Here is an 18,980-nt window from a genome sequence, read left to right as displayed (position 1 = left end):
TTTTTGGATGAGTTAGAAGACTTACAGAGACTATAGAGAACAAGCCATGATACTTGTAGAGTGCTCTTCACCATTTTTTTTAACCTTGCCAGTCCCTAGTCAGCATTAACTAGAATTAAATGGATAAGATAAAAGCAGCTTGGACATTCTGCTAAACATCTCCTTTGGTGTTCAGTAGGGTACCAAAAAACACCACACAGATTTAGAGCGACATAATAGTGAGTAAATGATTCATTTTTGAGCAAACACTACTTTAAAAAGTGATTTTGTGTCTAAACAACATTTCATCAGACTGTCCTGTCCATCTCAGTGTTATGAAGATCAGTGGAGGACTGCATCTGGCGCTCTGCGTCTCTGTTCAGCACGCTCACACACGGGTGTCCTCTCAAGTAGAAGCGAAGCGGTTTGGTTGCCCATTCACCGTGAGACTCGACTCCTATCCGGGGCGCTGACACCACCTCTCCCGCGCAGACGGCCTCTCGTTCTGGGTCCCTCTCAAGCCACACCTCTGTGTCAGTGGCCAGATCCCTGCGGTCGAAGCAGCGCTGTATATCTAGTGCTTGACACAGCTTTGACGGCCCATTGCAGAGCTCTTTCTCCTTAAGGATTTTGGCTCCCGCCTTGCGTTTGGCTGCTCGCAGGCCCCTCATGACGTCCTGAGCGCTCAGAGGCTCCAGCGAGCGCACAAGCACCGCCGCCCCCTCCCCTGCACACACACAGAGTAGAGTAGTTAGTGCGGCTCCATGCCGTCTCCTTCCTGTTGGCTTGTGTCTGTGTGCGTTCGCTCCAACCTTTCCCTAGGTTTATGTAATGTGCCAAATTGACCTATAATGAGAAACAGTTGGAGAGAAGCAGAGCAGCAGCAAAACAAACACTTGTTTCTTGCATAACTAGCGGTGAGGGATCTGTGGTTACAGCCTTCCGGCTCCATCTCCTGTGAAGCGATACTCCTAATAATATGTGCGTGTGGTCAATTACAGTGGTTTTTGGAGCCTCACCTTGGCTGGAGACGTTCATGCAGAGGTAGATGCCATAGATGGGATAGACGTAGATGGTCCCAGGCTTCATGAACATGGCAGTGTTTCTCTCCGTTCGTTTCCCTCCTGCTGAGTGGGACGCTTTGTCCTCCCCACCCAAATATGCTTCGGTTTCCACAACCCTTCCTCTGAGCTCAGTGCCATCAGTTAGCTTCCTCACCAACACCTAATTCACACAGAAACCAGATGTCACTCTCTTTCCAAAACTTCCCACACACTGAGGCTTCCCACAGGCATCTTACTGTACATCCAGCAGGTGGCGCAGATCTGTCTAAATTATATTGACTAAGATTCATTAGAAAACAAATGTTAGTAGCTAGCTAGTGGTGCTTGCTAATGAGATCTCAAATCCTGTGGTGAGGCAGTAAAGATGTGCCACTTTTTTTCTAGGTTATTGGATTTCTGATGAAAATCCGTTGATAAATCAGCCAAAAACTTGCATACACTACTGTTCTAATGTTTGGGGTCGGTAAGATTTATTTGATCATAAAAACAGTAAAATTATGATATATTATTGAAATTAAAAATAATTATATTTCACTAAATTTGAACATTTTATTTATTCCTGTGAAGCAAAGCTGAATTTTCAGCATCATTAATCCAGTCTTCAGTGTCAAATGATCCTTCAGAAATAGTTTTAATATACTGGTTTGCTGCTCAAAAATCATTTCTTCTTATTAATGTTGAAAACATTTGTGCCGTTTAGTATTTTTGTGAAAAACCTGATACATTTTCCAGGAATCTTTGATGAATAGAAAGTTTAAAAGAAGAGCATTTATTTCTAATATAAATATTTTGTGACATTATAAATGTTTTTACTGTCACCATTCATTCATTTCCAAAAGAACTCTTACTGACGCTGTACTTTTGCATCTTTGCATCAACTTTTATTATAATTTAAATATATATATTAACAAAAATCCTTCCTTGTTTACTTTCAATAATAATCGCAAAACTTCCACTAAAACAATTTTACGTAGTAAACCAACTTGCACAAACATGGAGAGAGAAAAAAAACATGAGGATATAGCATCATGTGACGGTTCAGGACAGCATGCAAATGGGTCCCATCCTGGCTGAAGTCTTTGTTTATTCAAAGTGGGTTCATCTGGTCCACTTATCCATTAAACGGCTGCTTAAAAGGCGCTAGAAGATGCTACAGCCAGTCGTGCAGGGAGCTTGAGCGAACACAAGGCCGCTGTGAACCCTGTTTGTGTAGTGAGCTCAACAGAGTGTGAAAGCCACAAGTGTCACCTTCTCCAGGCTGCTGCAGAGTGCAGAGTGCTTGGTCACACCAAACAACCTGTTATGAGTCAGACCGGATGCCCTACAAACATGATAATGACTTTTCATGCTGCTCATTTAACCCTTTCTATTTACACACGGGTAAACTGAAAACAAACGAGGAGATATTTTGTGCTGGTTAACTGACCCTGAAACGGAAATGCACTGTCATTTTACACTAATTTTCTGGCAACACCTCGTTCTGAACTCGTCACAGGGGCTTTCGCATCACATAGTTCCAGGAACTTAGTTCTAAAACTAGTCAGCAGGTGGTTCCTAGTCAACCAATTTCTCCCTCAGGCCATTTTCCTGGTTGCATTCGCAGCATTTACAAACATCAACAACCGTAAATGGTAAGCGTCATGTGGGAGATGGAATGTAAATGCACAATCACGCAACTGAAAAAGCTAAAAGTTGGGCTAATAGACTAAATCTGTATTTCTACATATTGAGGCTGAGACAAGAACACAACAAACTGTAAATTCTGTTCTCACTGTTTTTCCATGATAATGGATTAAGTATTTTTCATGGCGTTTTAAGAATGCCGGGTAGCCGGTGTTTTGTAGGCATTCGGCCAATCGGTGTGCACTTACATCACTGGTAGAACCTGAAGAACTCTTTAGACCCTGCTCTGAGGTAGGAGCTCAATAGTTCCCTGGGCTTGAGGTTATGTTTGGGCCCTATACCTACTCTACAAATGACCTCAAATAGAGATTATTATGGAGTAACACAAAATTCAAAACATATGCTCTGAGGTTAATAAATAGTACAATTAATATGCAACATGTCTAGGCTATAGTCAAAGTTTAAATGTAATATTAAATATTCATTATAATATAATAAAAAGGATGTGTTCTCTCAGTTGAGAGATCAAAACCCTGAAATAAATCTAAAAAAAAAAGCTAAAAAAATGCGGGGGATGAAGCTGGTGCAATTGCACCAGGCCCCGTGGTGAACTGACCAAGGGAGATGTGCTCATAAATGTGTAAATAGTGTAATATAAATAAAACTGCCATGACTGTTTATATAGAAAAATCACACCCAAACATATATGCAATAATGGAAATTTTCTTACCCAATATTTAACTTAATCATAGTGACGATAAAATTACCAATACCTTGTCCTGTCTGAAAAGTTACGCTAAGGGTTTCTTATGTAAAGAAACGGATGACTCTGCATGTCGAAAAATGACTGTAAAGGGGTACCCTGTGCGTCTAAAAGTGACACCAAGGGGTTCTGACCAAGCATCAATATGTGACGAATTGGGAGTGAGAACATATTTGGGTATTTTAGTACAGCCTTAATGTTTTCAGCAAGCCTTCTTTCCATCTTAAACCTCATTAAAATGCAAATTATGCCTCTCTGTGTCCTATTCTGTGCTCTGGATTCAAAGACTTCCTGGGTTTAACTCCGCCATTCAAGCGGTTCCATGGGGTTAAGATGTATTTCACGTGTTCACACTGCTGAATAAATCAGTGTAGCACGGCTGATATGCTGCCTGCATTCAAAATAGGGAGCTTAGACTCCAAAGTGACTGACCACTTTATATCTAAAAGCAACACATTTTATAAACATCACTACACGAGCTTCAACAATTTTGTGGCTTTAAAGAAGCATTTTTTTTCCATTAAGTCAGTACTGGGCTTCTGAACACTGACTTTATTGCCAAGCAGTGAGTATGTGCTTGGGAGTGTTACTCATTTCTGGGTGTTACTTCATGATTTCAACACAGTTCCTGTAAATAATATTTTACAAGTGTAAAGGGTGTTAAAATGTTTATTCAATAATTAATTGAAAAACTGATACCTCCCTATATTTTTTTTTAATGTGAACACCAATAGTTCAGAATCAGTTCACCGCCACGCCAACGGATGGCGCTTGAGCGCTCCTGTGAAGCACACCATAGAGACTAGTTTTTTCCCGGGTGCGATCTCAGAAGTAAACTGACGCACCAAAGGAACGACACTCATTTTGTCTGTCTCTTTATTTATTCACAGGTAAAATAATATGCACTTTAAACATTCTTCTGATTGTTCACACGACTATAGGAAGGTTTAGGAACGTGATTGTGAAGCGTTTTGAGTAACTCTGTCATGCTCTAATGTGTTTTATGCAAATTGAATTAACTCAAGGGTCTTAAATGCAAACGATTTATTGTTTAGTAAATGCATTCAAAAGTATTGTTATACAGCATTGTGGTGATGTTTGAGTGTATCGGCAGTGCAAGGGTGCTTGTTATTTTTGTGTTTTAATTGAGTAGTTGAGTATATCTGCTGCATTAACAATTCAATCGCCATTTTGAGTGCTTTGCGCACACGCTTAATGAATGACACGAGTCAATCTGGGTGAAGTGGTGTATGTAAAATGGTGTTGGATTTTAGTTTATACATTTTGTGTGTTTAAGTGACACATTTGTCATCTTTCTAGTAATGAGTGACATTTATGTGAATCTTTATTGATTTATTTTGTACACACTCTTCTTTCCACATAATATGTAAATTATATATTGCCCTTATGTGAAACAGGCTATGGAATGCAAGTGTGTATGTATTCATATATCTTATGTGTACACCAGAAGTTAATGTGCAGATGAAGTTATTTTTGTATGTAACTAAAGAAGTGTTTACAATTACTAAAGTTTTAAGATCTGAGAAGTAAACTGACGCACCAAAGGAACGACACTCATTTTGTCTGTCTCTTTATTTATTCACAGTGTTTTCACAGATACACAGTGCTTCACTGCCTGTGTGTCCTTTGCTGCCAGCCCAGATATCCCCTAGGTCTGAGGCCGGTAACAATTGGGGGCTGCGTCCGGGATTAGCACATCTCGCCTGGCACTGTTGTCATAGTAACGTGGGAATCCTGCACCCAGTGTTTCAGGGAAGACTACTTCGCCAAGTGTCATCCAGAGAACAACTGCCACAGGTGATGCATCAGCATGACTACTTTAAGCCCACGGCGAGTGCTGCTCTTCAAGATCCAAAAGAAGCTTTCAGATTTGAGTTTTAGTCAGCTGCAGACTGTTGCAAGTTCGATAGATGACGGTCGTAAAACTTACCAGGTAGCAGATCTAAGTGAACCCGAACTTTATGACCTAATTGTCGACTACATCAGAAGTGATGAGTTAAAAGCTGCAGAAGATGAGGGCATGACTCAACTTCTCCTCCTTTCTGACCTACTTAATGACGTGCTATCAGCTGCAAGAACCAGAGCCGCGGAATCGGGTAATGTGGCACCTGTCTTGATGGGAGATTCACCAACACAGCAACAGGGTCACACTCCAACTGATGACGATGGAGAAGTTTGCACACAACCGTTACACATGGACAGAGACACTCGCACACAATCATTACTCATGGACAGAGAAACTCGCACACAATCATTACGCATGAACAAAGAGACTGACATGCACTCATCATTTCAGGGCAGAGACACCTATGCACTTACCAGAGAAGTCACCTCATCAACGCCTGGTATGCCAGACCAAATTGGTGCTGCTCCTTTGGGTAGGATGAACTCATCTAACATTGCTGACCATGTTGTAAGATTGTCTGATGTTTCAGCTTTGTTACCACGTAGAGAGTTTAAGTTGCATGGTGGTCAAATTTGTGATATAGGCTGTGACATGTCTTTCAATTGTCTCTGTAAGCAAATGGATCAAGGGTTGCAGGAGGGTTTCAGTGAGTCTGAGATTATCAGAGCAGTCCTTAAGATAACAAAACCTGGTACATTCAGAGAGATGTTGGTTAATAAGGATGATCTTACTACTGATGGGTTGAAAAGATTTCTGCGCTCCCACATTAGAGACAAAAATGTAACTGAACTTTTTCAAGAGCTAACTAGTGCTAGACAAAATGACAAAGAAAGCCCACAACAGTTTCTTTACCGAATAATGGGCCTGAAGCAGCGTGTTCTTTTTGAGTCACAACAACCGGGTGTAGGTTTTAGCTATAACAAAGAGCTTGTTCAGGGCACTTTCATTCACACACTTTACCAGGGGTTAAATGAGAGGAACAGCCATGTCAGACGTGATCTTAAACCTTTTCTCTCAGACATGCAGGTTAGTGACGACTTGCTCTTGGAAGAAATAACAAAATCAACAGCTGAAGAAGAAGGGAGATTGAAAAGACTGGGTTCAGTAGGTAAAAGCAGACCAGTTACTGTAAGCGCAGCTCAGCACTCCCAAAGTGAACTGAACACCCCAACAAAAGTTGACGCTGAGTTGCAAGCAAACCGTGATGCGATCAAAGAATTAACTGCTCAAGTTTCTTCTCTAACCAAGCATCTAGCCCAGATGTCCACCCCCACTGAGGCTGTGAAGCTGAAAGACTGCCACTCACCTACTGACCGCACACAACCACCATGGTCTGAGACCAGAGGTAGATGCAATGACTGTGTACAAAAAACAATACCAACTGTGTTCACTGCTTTGTTTGCGGCCAGGCAGGACATCGCGCCATTGGCTGTCTCCAACGAAGGTTGTCGGGAAACGGGAAGAGGTCGCTGGAGAGGGGCAGCCAGTGATCCTAAGCAGTGATGAGCCCCGAGAAAAGGTCAAAACACCTAAACACTCACAGTCAAACTTACAGTACCAGTCAGACCCAAAGAAAAGAGTAGCTCAACTCATTGGTAAGCGATGCATGGTCTCATGTTCCATCAATGGTGTACCTCTTCAGATGCTGCTTGATTCAGGGGCACAAGTGACCATGGTGAGCAAATCGTGGATGGAGCAAGCACTACCCTGTATAAAAATACAGCCACTTGGATCGTTATTTGATCATTCCCTTGAAATTTCTGCTGCTAATAATACTCAGGTTCCCCTTGATGGATGGGCAGAGATTGATCTTCAGATATGCAGCCAGCGTCATGGGCGCCTTACAATCAGGGTGCCACTTCTTATCAGTCGTGACTGCAATTACCCTCTTTTAGGTAGTAATGTAATTGCGGAGATGATCAAAGCAAACACTGATCAGGACGATATTGTAAATGTAACTGAAATACTGAAAGAAGCTTTGAGTGTCAGTGACAGTACCGTGCAAGCATTAGTCTTCACTCTCCAGACCATTAGACCCACGGAGATGCCACAGTGTAATGTACGCCTTGGCAAGAAAGGTGTAAATATCCCTTCAGGCAAGATTCGTGAAGTCCAGTGTAGAATTCGAGGATGGAACAGTGGAGGTACGATGATGTTTCAGCCGAGCCCTGAGAATCATTGCCCGGAGGGTCTAGAATTGTTCCCAGCTTTAGTTGATGTTCCTGATGGCTCATCCAAGCGCATCAAAATCCCAATTCAGAACTCAACAAAACATGACATCTATCTTGCAAAGAAAACCATTCTTGGTACTCTTGAAGATATACTTGATCTTAAACCAATCCCTCGTCCCTCCATAAACGGTGAGCCAACGCCTCAGAATACAGCCCACTTGTGTGCAGCTCAATTGTGTACTCATGAGCAGACTTTGAGAGAAAAAGAAATGCATAAACCCACACACATGACCAAAGACAAATGGCATCCTCCTGTTGACTTGTCTCATCTAGCTGAGGAAGAGCAGGAGATTGCGAAATGTATGTTATTCGACCAGTCAGATGTCTTTGCTAAAGATGACACCGATATTGGTTGCATTTCTGACTTACAACTTAAAATCTACTTAAAAGATGATACACCAGTCCAAAGGTCCTACAATGCAGTCCCAAAGCCCTTGTATAGAGAGGTTAAGGAACATGTTCAAAAGCTGCTAGATCATGGATGGATTAGAAAGTCTGTATCACCTTATTCCTCTCCCGTGGTCTGCGTAAGGAAAAAAGATATGAGCCTACGCCTTTGTGTTGATTTTCGTGGACTTAACAGCAAAACTATCCCCGACCGTCACCCCCTTCCACGTATTCAGGACCTATTAGATAGCCTGGGAGGTTACTCATGGTTTTCCATACTCGACCAGGGCAGTGCATATCACCAGGGCTTTGTTGAGGAGAACTCCAGGCACCTGACAGCTTTCAGCACGCCTTGGGGATTGTATGAGTGGATCCGTCTTCCTTTTGGCCTTTCCAATGCGCCGGCGGCTTTCCAAAGATGTATGGAGGGTGTGTTGAGTGGTCTGAGGGATGAATGCTGTTTTCCCTACTTAGACGATGTTCTCTGCTTTTCCAAATCCTTTCAGGACCACGTCAAAGATTTGAAGAGAGTCTTTTGCCGCTTACGGGAGCATGGTGTAAAATTACGACCAAAGAAGTGTGAATTATTTAAACGGCAGGTGCGGTATGTTGGGCGCCTAGTTACAAGTGAAGGCATTCAAGTCGATCCCAAGGACTTGGAAGCAGTGATGCAATGGAAGGAGCGGGAACCAAAGAATGTTGGAGAAGTAAGAGCTCTTTTGGGATTTTTGGGCTACTATCGGTCCTTCATTCAGGATTTTTTCCCGAATAGCCCGACCACTGTTTAAGCTTCAAGAGAGTCCTGAGGCGTCTGGAGAGAAATCTGTCGAAACTAGGACAAGTAAGCAAAGTATAAAAAAGGGTCAGCTGCCATCCAAGACACCAGTCCAGTGGACCCCTGAACACCGTGCTGTGGTTGCTTCCCTTGTCGACATGTTGACCACCCTTCCTATCTTGGCATACCCAGACTTTAATTTACCTTTTGTCCTTCACACCGACGCATCCAATGAAGGTCTGGGGGCGGTACTCTATCAGGAACAAGGGGGTAAACTACGCGTTATCGCCTATGGCTCGAGGACACTCACACCCGCTGAGAAGAATTATCACCTCCATTCTAACAAGCTTGAGTTCCTTGCCTTAAAGTGGGCCATTTGCGATAAATTCCGGGATTACCTTTACTACGCACCCACGTTCACCGTATTCACAGATAATAATCCCCTTACCTATATCCTGAGTACCGCCAAGTTGAGTGCTGTTGGGCATCGTTGGGTGGGTGAATTGGCCGACTTTCATTTTACAATAAAATATAGACCAGGCAAGACAAACACTGATGCTGACACCCTATCACGGTTCCCAGTGAAGCTCCAGGACCACATCAGAGAGTACTCTGAGGTTTTACCTCCAGATGTTGTGTCTGCCATATGGCAGGGAGATAAAGCCCAGAGAGAAAGAGAAGTACCGTGGGTTGCGGCTCTTCAGCTGGGCTCCACTGATGATAATATGCTTCCGGCCAGTATACCCTTGTTTCCTCTAGAAGACATTCGAGCTGCCCAAAAAGGAGATGCTTCCATCGTTGATGTGATTGCATTGAAAGAGAAAGGATGGAACCCCAATGACAAAGACAAGAGACAAATGGGACCCACCACACGACGACTCATACACGAATGGAGTAAACTTAGACTCGAACAGGGAATTTTATACAGACAAACCGGACAACACAGACAGCTGGTTCTCCCTGATTCTTTGAAGTCTCTTGTGCTCAAACACCTTCATGATGACATGGGGCATGTCGGCGCTGACAAAGTTACCCACCTGGCAAGGCAAAGATTTTATTGGCCTTTCATGCAGCGTGACATAGAAGATTATGTCATCCGCCAGTGCCCATGTATTAAACAAAAGCGGCCTGCTGTTCCTGAAAAGGCACCAATGGGCTCAATTACAACAAGTGTACCATTTGAGCTACTGTCTGTTGATTATCTGCATCTTGAATCGAGTAAGGGTGGCTACGAGTATATCTTGGTTCTTGTAGATCACTTTACTCGTTTCGCCCAGGCCTACCCAACACGGAACAAATCTGGAAAAACGGCTGCTGAAAAGATTTTCTTTGACTTTATACCACGCTTTGGGTATCCACAAAAGCTTCACCATGATCAGGGTCGCGAATTTGAGAATAACTTATTCCAGCGGCTTCAGCAACTGGCTGGCATTACCCATTCTCGAACGACACCCTATCATCCACAAGGGAACCCCGTTGAGCGTTTAAATAGAACACTGCTTCAGATGCTACGGACACTGTCAGAGGAAAAGAAATCTGAATGGAAAGACCACTTACCACACATAGTGCATGCATACAATTGTTCGAGACATGAAGCCACAGGTTATTCACCATTCTTTCTCCTCTTTGGAAGGGCCCCACAGTTGCCCATTGATTTGATTTTTAACCTGGATCCTGAGCCACAGACTGAAACCCGTCAGGAATTTGCACAGAAGTGGGCTTCTCGGATGCAGGAGGCATACAAGATCGCCTCTGAACATAGTAAAAAGAGCTCTGCAAAAGGGAAAAAATACTATGATCGTGGTGTCAGAGGAAGTGTGCTTCAGCCAGGTGATCGTGTGCTTGTACGCAACCTATCAGAGAGGGGCGGGCCCGGCAAACTCCGTCCTTACTGGGAGAACAAGGTTCACCGTGTTGTTGAGAGGATGGGAGTTGGTCCTGTGTATCGAATTCAAGCTGAAACTGGTGATCGCACTCTACGTGTCTTGCACCGTAATCTTCTCTTGCCTGTGAATGATCTGCCTATTGAACATAATGGAGAGGAAAATCGGACACGGAAACAACAAAGGCAGAGGCAACATCACAAGAACAGCCAACATCACAGGTCTGATACCTTAGAGCACGACTCCGGTGATTCAGGGGATGAGGAAGAATATGCTTGTAATCCCAGACCAGTCCCAGTATATGAAAGGGGAAAAGCCACTCTCAAACAGTCCATCATGAGCCAGGTAGTGATCTACGAGTAGCGGCACCAGAGTTTCATCCGGAACACCATAGAGCTGAGCCAGATAACCCTCAAACATATGAGCAACCACTCCGGTTTGTGACACCAGAATCAGAGCAAGTACTGGCTGACCTGTTGCCATCTCTGGAAACTCAGGAACAAGTAGACGACTACATAGCTGGAAGAAGTAATGAGGATACTGACCTGGGAGTGGAGCTGGTTGCACAGCCAATGAATGGGGAAGACATCACCCTGCGGAGGTCAGCACGGGCAGTAAAGCCAAAGGAGATGTTCACATATAATCAGATGGGACAACCCACATACCTACCTTGGAGACCAGGAGTGAATGCAATGCACACCTGTGTACTGTACCCTATTCATACTTACCCTGTCATACCTGATGCCTCTCACTATCCTTCTCCACTTGTGTGGGCATATTAGACTTAAGAAAGGACAAATGAGGCAGGACTGTTGACATTCAAATACCTCCCTGTCCTTTGATCAGACTGATAGTCATTTCTCTTATCTTCAGAAAAAAAAAAAAAACGTTCTTCTATTCTGTTGGGTTAGTTCTGGATGCCCGGAGGCATCTCTTAAAGCTGGGGAGAGTGTAAAGGGTGTTAAAATGTTTATTCAATAATTAATTGAAAACTGATACCTCCCTATATTTTTTTTTAATGTGAACACCAATAGTTCAGAATCAGTTCACCGCCACGCCAACGGATGGCGCTTGAGCGCTCCTGTGAAGCACACCATAGAGACTAGTTTTTTCCCGGGTGCGATCTCAGAAGTAAACTGACGCACCAAAGGAACGACACTCATTTTGTCTGTCTCTTTATTTATTCACAGGTAAAATAATATGCACTTTAAACATTCTTCTGATTGTTCACACGACTATAGGAAGGTTTAGGAACGTGATTGTGAAGCGTTTTGAGTAACTCTGTCATGCTCTAATGTGTTTTATGCAAATTGAATTAACTCAAGGGTCTTAAATGCAAACGATTTATTGTTTAGTAAATGCATTCAAAAGTATTGTTATACAGCATTGTGGTGATGTTTGAGTGTATCGGCAGTGCAAGGGTGCTTGTTATTTTTGTGTTTTAATTGAGTAGTTGAGTATATCTGCTGCATTAACAATTCAATCGCCATTTTGAGTGCTTTGCGCACACGCTTAATGAATGACACGAGTCAATCTGGGTGAAGTGGTGTATGTAAAATGGTGTTGGATTTTAGTTTATACATTTTGTGTGTTTAAGTGACACATTTGTCATCTTTCTAGTAATGAGTGACATTTATGTGAATCTTTATTGATTTATTTTGTACACACTCTTCTTTCCACATAATATGTAAATTATATATTGCCCTTATGTGAAACAGGCTATGGAATGCAAGTGTGTATGTATTCATATATCTTATGTGTACACCAGAAGTTAATGTGCAGATGAAGTTATTTTTGTATGTAACTAAAGAAGTGTTTACAATTACTAAAGTTTTAAGATCTGAGAAGTAAACTGACGCACCAAAGGAACGACACTCATTTTGTCTGTCTCTTTATTTATTCACAGTGTTTTCACAGATACACAGTGCTTCACTGCCTGTGTGTCCTTTGCTGCCAGCCCAGATATCCCCTAGGTCTGAGGCCGGTAACACAGGCTTTGTGCATTTTTGACAGCAGACAGTTTTGACTGGCTTTGGATTACACTCTTAACCCTTTCCTTCGAAGACAACCTTAATAGAAAATGATGCCAGTTTTAACCATTTGTTAAACAAATCATGCAGGAATTGTTGACAAGAAAGGTGCAATTTGTGTCTAAACTGCATCCCCAAGTCACAAATACTCATTTTTAAGGATTTAACTCTGTTTAAAGCATAATTCAAATGTTTTTTGTATATTTTACATATGGCGTTAGTTTATTTTTATTTCAGTTTTAGTAACTTTAGTTAACAGTGGCGGATCCCTGACTCATCTGAACCTCTGATTTCTGAATTTAGCAGAAATCTTCTAATATGAAATCAGAGTGATCTTACCTTGCCGAGAAAGGCCTTTGCCAGATCTTCGCAGGGCTGATTGAAGAAGCTGTAACTCAGTCTGACAGACTCTCTCACTGAGAAGTAAGGGCTGAGATGCTGAAGCACAGCTATCTTGTCAGATTGACACTGACTGGGTCTCTTGAGAGGTTCACCGTCAGTCTGATCGCTGGCACACTCGGACTGAGGTAACGTTAACAAGGATTTCTTCCTTTTCCGTGTTGTCATTATGAACGTTACAGAATATTGGGGGCTTGGTTATGGACTTTCTGTTTCAGCACAATGCAAGATGTTTCAAATGGCTGGTTAAGTTAAATAAAGTAAGTCTAAAAAGCATGCAATTCGATTACGGTCATATATGCTCATAAATGTATCATGTGCTATTCATGTTGTATATGCATGGAGATCATGAATGCACGGTGGATATTTAGCAAGATGCTAACGTTACATGTTTCTGTAAGTGCTGATGAGTCGCCTGCAGTCTTGAGGAAATAAAAGCAATTAAACGCTTGTGCTGTGTGTCTTGTATTTAGTTGATGTATATTGAACACGGAGTAGCAGGAGCTGATTCACACTTTAGCTTCAGTTTCAGTAGCCCAGGTTTGTTTATCTTTGTCAAACGCAAAGTATTCTGGGACACGATCTTAAAGGGCCGGTGTAGTACAGCAAGGTTGTTGGTTTTCAGTTGTTTTAATTGATCTTCAGTTGAAATAAGGTGCACTAATCTCCCATTTCTCCCAAAAAAGTTTTGCATGTGAAGAAATGAGAAGAACTTTGGAAGTCTTTAAAATTATGTACACGTACATGTCCTCCATTTCCTTGCCACCTGAGGCGATCTATACAATTATATCGTGACTGAAGAACAAAAACATTGCCACATCCATTAGAGACTATCCTGAGCTGTGGCATGAAAAGATTTTAAATATACAGTTGACTCAAAACGAATGTGATTCCAAACCCATGAGACTTTTGTTCACACAATGAAGATATTTTTAATGAAACCTGAGAGATTCCTGTCCCTCCACTGAACGTCTGCACAACCAAACCACCTGATGCTTCAATACCTTCATGAAAAGATTGCATAAGAAATCCATATGTATAGATCTTATGGGGTTAGAATGACACGAGAGTCATTTATATAGAATAGATCAGTGGTGTTTTCATTTTTGGGTTAACTTCAAGGCTGATGTTATTTACGTGTTTTCAGAAAAAAGTGTTTACGTGGCCGCCATGTTGAGATCACATGACCAGTTGTGTCTTACAATTAAAGGTAACTATCAATAAACTCTAACATTTTCCAATGAATTAGAAACAGCAGAGGCTGATGCTGCTATTGTGTATTTTAAGAAAGAAAAAATATATATAAAACAGAATTACTTTGTGCCCCTTTAAATATCTGAGATGTTCCTACATATTACACTAGGCTACTTACTACTATACAACAATAAGAGTAGTTATCCATCACACCAGCTGATGCCAATATTTTGAACTCAAGAGGGTTATTTCTACAGTCAGTAGTGTCTATTAATAATTACTCAACAAAAAAATTACAACAAACTGGTTTTAGAACTGGAATATGATCATAAAATAGTTGTGGTTTAGCGTACTCATTCTTTAAAAATACCTTTCATACTCTCCATTCCACAAGAAATGGCTGATATTTGTGAGATCTCATGGGAGTGAGTGTTTGTGGTGAAGAAATGCTAAGAAACGTCTCATGGAGAACGGCATGGGGATATCAGCCGATCAGATTTGGGGGTTTGATTTAAGGTTAGATGTAAGGTTAGGCTGTATGGCTCTTTAATAACATTATTATCAACCAACCTTTTGCCTCTGGTTTTAAAGAAACCATGATTTGGTCTATGATTTTTTTAGGAATATTCCAGCAACAATCCAGGAGCATTTCTTTCTTGCATAAAATGTGACTGCACTATTTCTGCTGATTTTTATGGCTGAGATCTTAGATGTGTTCTTATAACAAATTTTTCTAAAAGGTTACACAAGCACATGTTGAGAGTTGGCATGATTTTAAAGGGACAGCGTGACACGCAGTGGCTTTAATGGCACTAACAGATTCGGGCACTCTCCACGCTCCCAGCATGTCTGTCATCGGTCGCAGCAGGCCGACTCCTGAACACCTGACTGCTCGCATGTGGACGCTCCCAGAGGACTCAACCACCAGCTGTAAAGTTCGGTGAGACTGAAGAACAGACGACAGGATGGACAAAAGCCTGTCCCAGGCCTCCCATCTGACTCCTCTGAAGCCCCTCCAAAGTCTTTGAAGTGCTTGCAATATGTTACTGTACTTAGGTGAAGCAGAGCAGAGTGCAGAGAGGTTACATTATTATTAGTGGTATTTGCTAAGTATCACTACTATTGCTTAAATCCTGGCTTTAGGATTTTTCAAGAACTTTAACCCTGTATAGTTCAAACAAGACAAATATTTTAAAGGAACCGTTCACCCAAAAATAAAATTAGATGAAAATTTAATCACCCTCAGGCCATCCAAGATGTAGTTGAGATAGTTTCTTCATCATAACAGATTTGTGGAAATTTAGTATTACATCATTTGCTAAGCAGTGGATCTCTGCAGTGAATGGGTGCCGTCAGAATCCAAACAGCTGATAAAAACATCACAATAATCCACAAGTAATCCACAGCACTACAGTCCATCATTTAATGTGTTTGTAAGAAATAAATCCATCCTTAAGAGGTTTTAACTTTAAACTGTTGTTTCTGTCTAAAATATGAGTCCACTATGGTTTGTCTTCTCACATCAAAATCTACAGACATATTTGTTTAGAACAATTTTGGATTTTTTTTCCCCCTAACTTGTAAATGATTCTTGATCTGTGCATATTTCTCTCCTGATTCAGATGAGGTTGTTTTAACTGGAATAAGAAGTGTTATAAATAGATAACCTTTGCAACAGTTTAAAGTTAAAAACATAGTAATTATGGATTTATTTATTACAAACACACAGCTTGTGGATTATTTAAATTATGAGTGGATTTTTGTGATGTTTTTATCTGCTGTTTGAATTTAAATTAAATTAAATTAAATTAAATTAAATTAAATTTTAATTTAATTTAATTTCATTTCATTTTTATTTTCATTTTCATTTTAATTAATGCATTTAGCAGACACTTTTATCCAAAGCAACTTACAGTGCATTCAGGCTATCAATTTTTACCGATCATGTTTGGACTCTCATTCTGACGGCACCCATTCACTGCAGAAGATTCACTGATGAGCAAGTGACGTAATGCTTAATTTCTTCGAATCTTTTCTAATGAAGAAACAAAATCAAGATGTAGTTGAGATAGTTTCTTCATCAGAACAGACTTGTGGAAATTTAGTATTACATCATTTGCTAAGCAGTGGATCTCTGCATGTAATGGGTGCCGTCAGAATCCAAACAGCTGATAAAAACATCACAATAATCCGCAAGTAATCCACAGCACTCCAGTCCATCATTTAATGTGTTTGTAAGAAATAAATCCATCCTTAGATGTTTTAACTTTAAACTGTTGCTTCATTCTACATCTTGGATGGCCTGAGGGTGAGTAAATTTTCATTTTTGAGTGAACTATTCCTAATGCATCATTTCAGAGAGCCTTCCAGTCAAATTTAGCGCTGCAAAAACATAAATGACAGCTTTAACTTGTCATTGGTGACAACGTGACCATTGCATAAGCAGGAGAACCTCCTTGCTTGATGTGGTATCCAAAGTCAATTCATCAGAGTCTAATTAGTGGTCACAACCTGCACGTAAGGCTGATGTATGTGTTTGAGTGTGTGCACTAGGGTTGCCTGCTTGTGTGGTTAGGTAAGTCTCCCAGCAGGTCACAGGTCTGAAAGTCACTGAGATCTGCATGCTCACAAATTGCTGCTCTGGTGCGTAATGACTGCAGAAATAGAAAGCGGCACACTGTTAGCTGCCAGTGTGTAAATCAATATGTTTAAGTAATTCAAGAATGCTATAAAAATTCCAAGGTGATATACGCTCATGGCACATTTTTATGGTGCTGTGGCAATCTCCCAGAAGCTGCACCTCCAGGATCTCATACAGGATTGTGATTTGCACTCTTTATAATGAATCTGCATAATGTTTTTAGCTCAGTTAAGGAGTCAGTGATGTTTATGTTTTTGAATAGTATTTATTTTAGTGTTGACATTTTTCTTCACCAAGCATGCATTCATCTGTGCTTTCTAGCTGTCAGTGTCATCATGTAGGCCACTTCTCACTTCCCATATAAACTCACCAAAAAAGAAACGTCCCTTTTTCCGGATACTGCGTTTTAAGAACAATTCTGTAAAGAAAAAAAAAAAAAAAAACATTTTTCATGCTTTTTAAACAAACCATAAAGAGTAATTGCAACTGCACATGTTGAAATAAATCCTTAAAGATGCCAAGCAATTAAAGACACAGTTATAAGTAGATGACATTAAAAGAAATATGTTAAAGAGACTTTTCTGAAACACTAGAAGAAAAGATGCCCCAGGGTCTCTGATCACATGTGATCTTATTACTAATTATCTTGTTGTGAGTCTGGACCTTCCACACAGTTTGTGTTGCTTAAATCCAGTTTGCTTTCTTCTTTCAAGACAACTGTTCTTTCAACAAAGCAAAAGTTCTAAAAAAAAAGAAAGTATACTGAAGGTTCTGCAAGGCAGCAATTGAAAAAGATCTTCTGTATTGACAGAAAAAAAGACACTGTATTGCCTTTCCATACTCCATTAAGCAGTGCCATCATTTGCAACTGTGCTAATAATAAAAAGTTTCTCAAGCAGCAAATCACCGATATGTTACAGTTTAGAGTTTACTAATAAACATTTTGTGTTGAATAATCTGCATGAATGGATTAATTTAACACATTTAATGTTTAATTGACTAGTAAATGTAATGCTAAAAATGAATTAAATGACTATCACAGAAAAAACTTATATCTATTTTAATAAAAAAAGACAAACCAACTATTTTTAAACAGTTTTGACTGTATTTTTAAATGTTCAAAATAACTTTTATTTAAGGTGTCCTTGTTACACATTACATGTTCTTACTATTTTAATAACAATAAATGACACATAGTTAAATGCAATTAATCCTAAGCCAAAGCCTAACCATATAGAACATGTAGTTTAATAATACTCTGTACTTAAATGTATAAATACACCTTAAAATAAAGTGTAACTGAACTTATTTTTTAAGAATTATTATTAAATTGTTTTGCTCAACTATCATTTCTGGATAGAAGTATTCAATTCTTAAAACAACATCAACAACCTTACTGACCCCAAACTTTTGAACAGCACTGCATGTGAGAATGATGCATAGCTTTTCAAGAGCGTGTCACTGATGCCAAAAGTTATGATGTAGCATATTGCACATTGATCTATTTCGAGAACAATGACGAGCATATGTGTAACAGTATCTCAGTATGTGCTGAAGTGTTGCACTGGGATGCTTGTTGTCTGCTGATCAAAGCGTCTGTGCTCCGAGGGCTAGTTGGCAATCATGATCACGTCTGTCTGATGAGCCAAAGCAGGGGCCAGAGATGCCAAAGTGGGCCTGACAGGGATGCTTTAACGATAGTTGTTATGTATTCGGTGCTTTGGCTGAACCCATTGTTGGGATGCTTTGGCTGTGGTCTCGCGGACATGTCATGAGGTGATTGGCAAAGACTTCCAATCATCACCAAGTGATGAGATGACTGGCATGGACAGCTCAGCCCAGCTCATCAGCGACGGCAGCAGGACATGCCTGTAACACGCAGATGGATGCTCTCCACCGTCACGCTTCAATGAAACTCGCTGCTTATTACTGGCAGTATGAGTCATCAGCCCCTCCACACTAAGCCGTCATTTTAAGAAGCAGGTAGAAAGACTTATTTTCCTGTCTTTTTACCACTGCTCTAAATAGGCTTGAGTTTTCTAAACTAGAGTGCACTGCTGCTGCTGATCTGCACAAACAGAAGG

The 18,980-nt window shown here is 40.8% G+C and overlaps 1 protein-coding gene across 1 annotated transcript; it reads right to left on the bottom strand.

Annotated features, from left to right (window-relative positions):
- Positions 1-12: 12 nt before the first annotated feature.
- Positions 13-13,628, bottom strand: LOC113082632 (DNA-3-methyladenine glycosylase-like). The gene is made up of 3 exons (XM_026254194.1): positions 13,002-13,628; positions 999-1,203; positions 13-706 (listed from the first exon to the last, which is right to left on the bottom strand). Exons 1-3 carry the CDS (start codon positions 13,227-13,229, stop codon positions 288-290), a joined length of 852 nt encoding a protein of 283 aa, XP_026109979.1. The 5' UTR covers positions 13,230-13,628; the 3' UTR covers positions 13-287.
- Positions 13,629-18,980: the final 5,352 nt, after the last annotated feature.

Source organism: Carassius auratus, chromosome 5 (genome assembly GCF_003368295.1).
Source record: "Carassius auratus strain Wakin chromosome 5, ASM336829v1, whole genome shotgun sequence".
NCBI classification, from domain to species: domain Eukaryota; kingdom Metazoa; phylum Chordata; class Actinopteri; order Cypriniformes; family Cyprinidae; genus Carassius; species Carassius auratus.
The sequence above is the reverse complement of the archived record's forward strand: the minus strand, read 5'-3'. Positions and strand labels throughout refer to the sequence as shown.